The 1732-nt window shown below is 36.8% G+C and overlaps 1 protein-coding gene across 2 annotated transcripts in view; it reads right to left on the minus strand.

Annotated features, from left to right (window-relative positions):
- LOC107104529 (CMP-N-acetylneuraminate-beta-1,4-galactoside alpha-2,3-sialyltransferase-like) overlaps nucleotides 1–1732 on the minus strand; it is a 34087-nt gene that overhangs the window by 7130 nt on the left and 25225 nt on the right. For both annotated transcript variants that reach the window (XM_015404538.1, XM_015404537.1), the window contains one exon: nucleotides 881–920. In XM_015404538.1, the coding sequence (XP_015260024.1) occupies nucleotides 881–920 (40 nt within the window). The remainder of the gene's footprint in view (nucleotides 1–880; nucleotides 921–1732) is intronic.

Raw genomic sequence — 1732 nt, forward strand, 5'->3', positions numbered from 1 at the left:
ATATATATATATATATATATATATATATATATATATAGGCAAAATCCTTCGTCATCTTTACAGTATTTACTTTTTCTACACCTTGAGCTTCAGTTCCGTGCAAATATATCACGATATAATATATCAGACGGAATTGTTTTTATAATATTTTTTTTTAAATAAAGCATTTTAAATGCCACAATAAATCACATTTAATGAATTCTAATACAATTCCAATTAAGGCCTTAATTTAAAACTTTTAATTTTAATATTTAATTACTTTTAATGATTTTTAATGACCTGCGGAAACCCTGAATATACGGAGTTGAATTGACACCATCCTTTCACTGAATTACAGGGTCTGACCAGAAGAGGGCGCTTGTCTTTAGATCTTAATGTCCACAAATCATGACAGAAAAGATATTTTAGCACAAAGATTGATGTTTAAAAAAGAATTATAGGGACCAGGAAAGGAGTTCAAGGAAAATGGGGACATTTTATTAATATACGGAGCAGAAATTAGAGATAATTGTAAGAAAATGTAAGAAGTAGAAATAAAAAGATTTACTCCAGTAAAGTATTGATAAGCTAAACTTTCTACTTAAGGTAACAACTCTTTGGACTTTGTTAGTTGACCCCTCAGGCGTGTGCGAATTATAAATGTGTTTTTAGGATGTCGTCAGTCTCTGTTGATCTGTTATTTTTAGGATCAGGGGATGAAAAGTTTGGAAACTTCCTTATAAAACGGAAAATTTGGGTTAAAGTTTTCCTCTGAAAGCAGTGACTTCATTTTTTTTTTTAAACCAGATGTTGCATCTCTTATTTACGACATGTGCAGCACATGGAGAATCCATGAACCTGTCTCATTAAATGAGTATTTAGGAGAAGGAGATGTACTCACAGTTTTGCTTCCTGCAGCAGAAAGCCTTGCTTATCGTACACTGCAAAAAAAAACAAAAAAACAAAAAACAGAAACAAAATATTAGTCCATTAGATTTGAAGAGTGCCATCTTTTTTGGCGTGGGGGCGGGGCTTTCTTGTAGACATTCACTACGTTATTTCAACTAGCAGCTGAGTTACTGTAGTTGTAAACAGCGTGTGCGGCTTCCACAGGGAGAACAATGCAGCGTATGGAAAAAGTAAAAGCATCTGGATTAAAGGAGACAACACAAACAAGCGAGGTTGAGGCAGAGGCCAGCCAAAAAAAAACAAAACCCATCTGTTGAGATAAAAAAAAATGAATAAACAAATATTAGAAACAGTCGGAGGATCACCTATGGGTATCCAGTAGGTGAGGAAGGGCAGAAGAAAACAGACTGCAGGTGAAATGAAAAGTTCAGTTGGATTTGTGTGATTTCAGAATTCAGGACATGACCTTTTCACATTATTTCTACCAGCGAAATAATGCGACGTCATCTGCGATTAATCCGTGTGACGTTAGCTGAAGTTAGTGCAGAATTACTCCTGTAAGTGAGAGAGAGAGAAAGAGAGTCTCGTCTTCAAAGAGAAGCTGGCCAACAAAGATGGAGGGGGGGAAAAAGGGACGACGGGAATGCTTTTGGCGAGGAAACTGAGGAAGAATCGAATAGCGCAGCTCGGGGCAACAAGCAAGGTGAGACATTTGTGTTTGAGATTTCCACTGAAGCATCACGCAAGCCGTGGTTGGAAGGCGAGGCAAACGTGGAAGACGGCAAGTATGATGGTGGAGATTCTCAGTCATCCAGGTCAGAGTCATTCCAAAAGAGTTAAAGTT

The sequence above is a fragment of the Cyprinodon variegatus genome, unplaced genomic scaffold, assembly GCF_000732505.1.
Source record: "Cyprinodon variegatus isolate N-32 unplaced genomic scaffold, C_variegatus-1.0 Scaffold1779, whole genome shotgun sequence".
NCBI classification, from domain to species: Eukaryota; Metazoa; Chordata; class Actinopteri; order Cyprinodontiformes; family Cyprinodontidae; genus Cyprinodon; species Cyprinodon variegatus.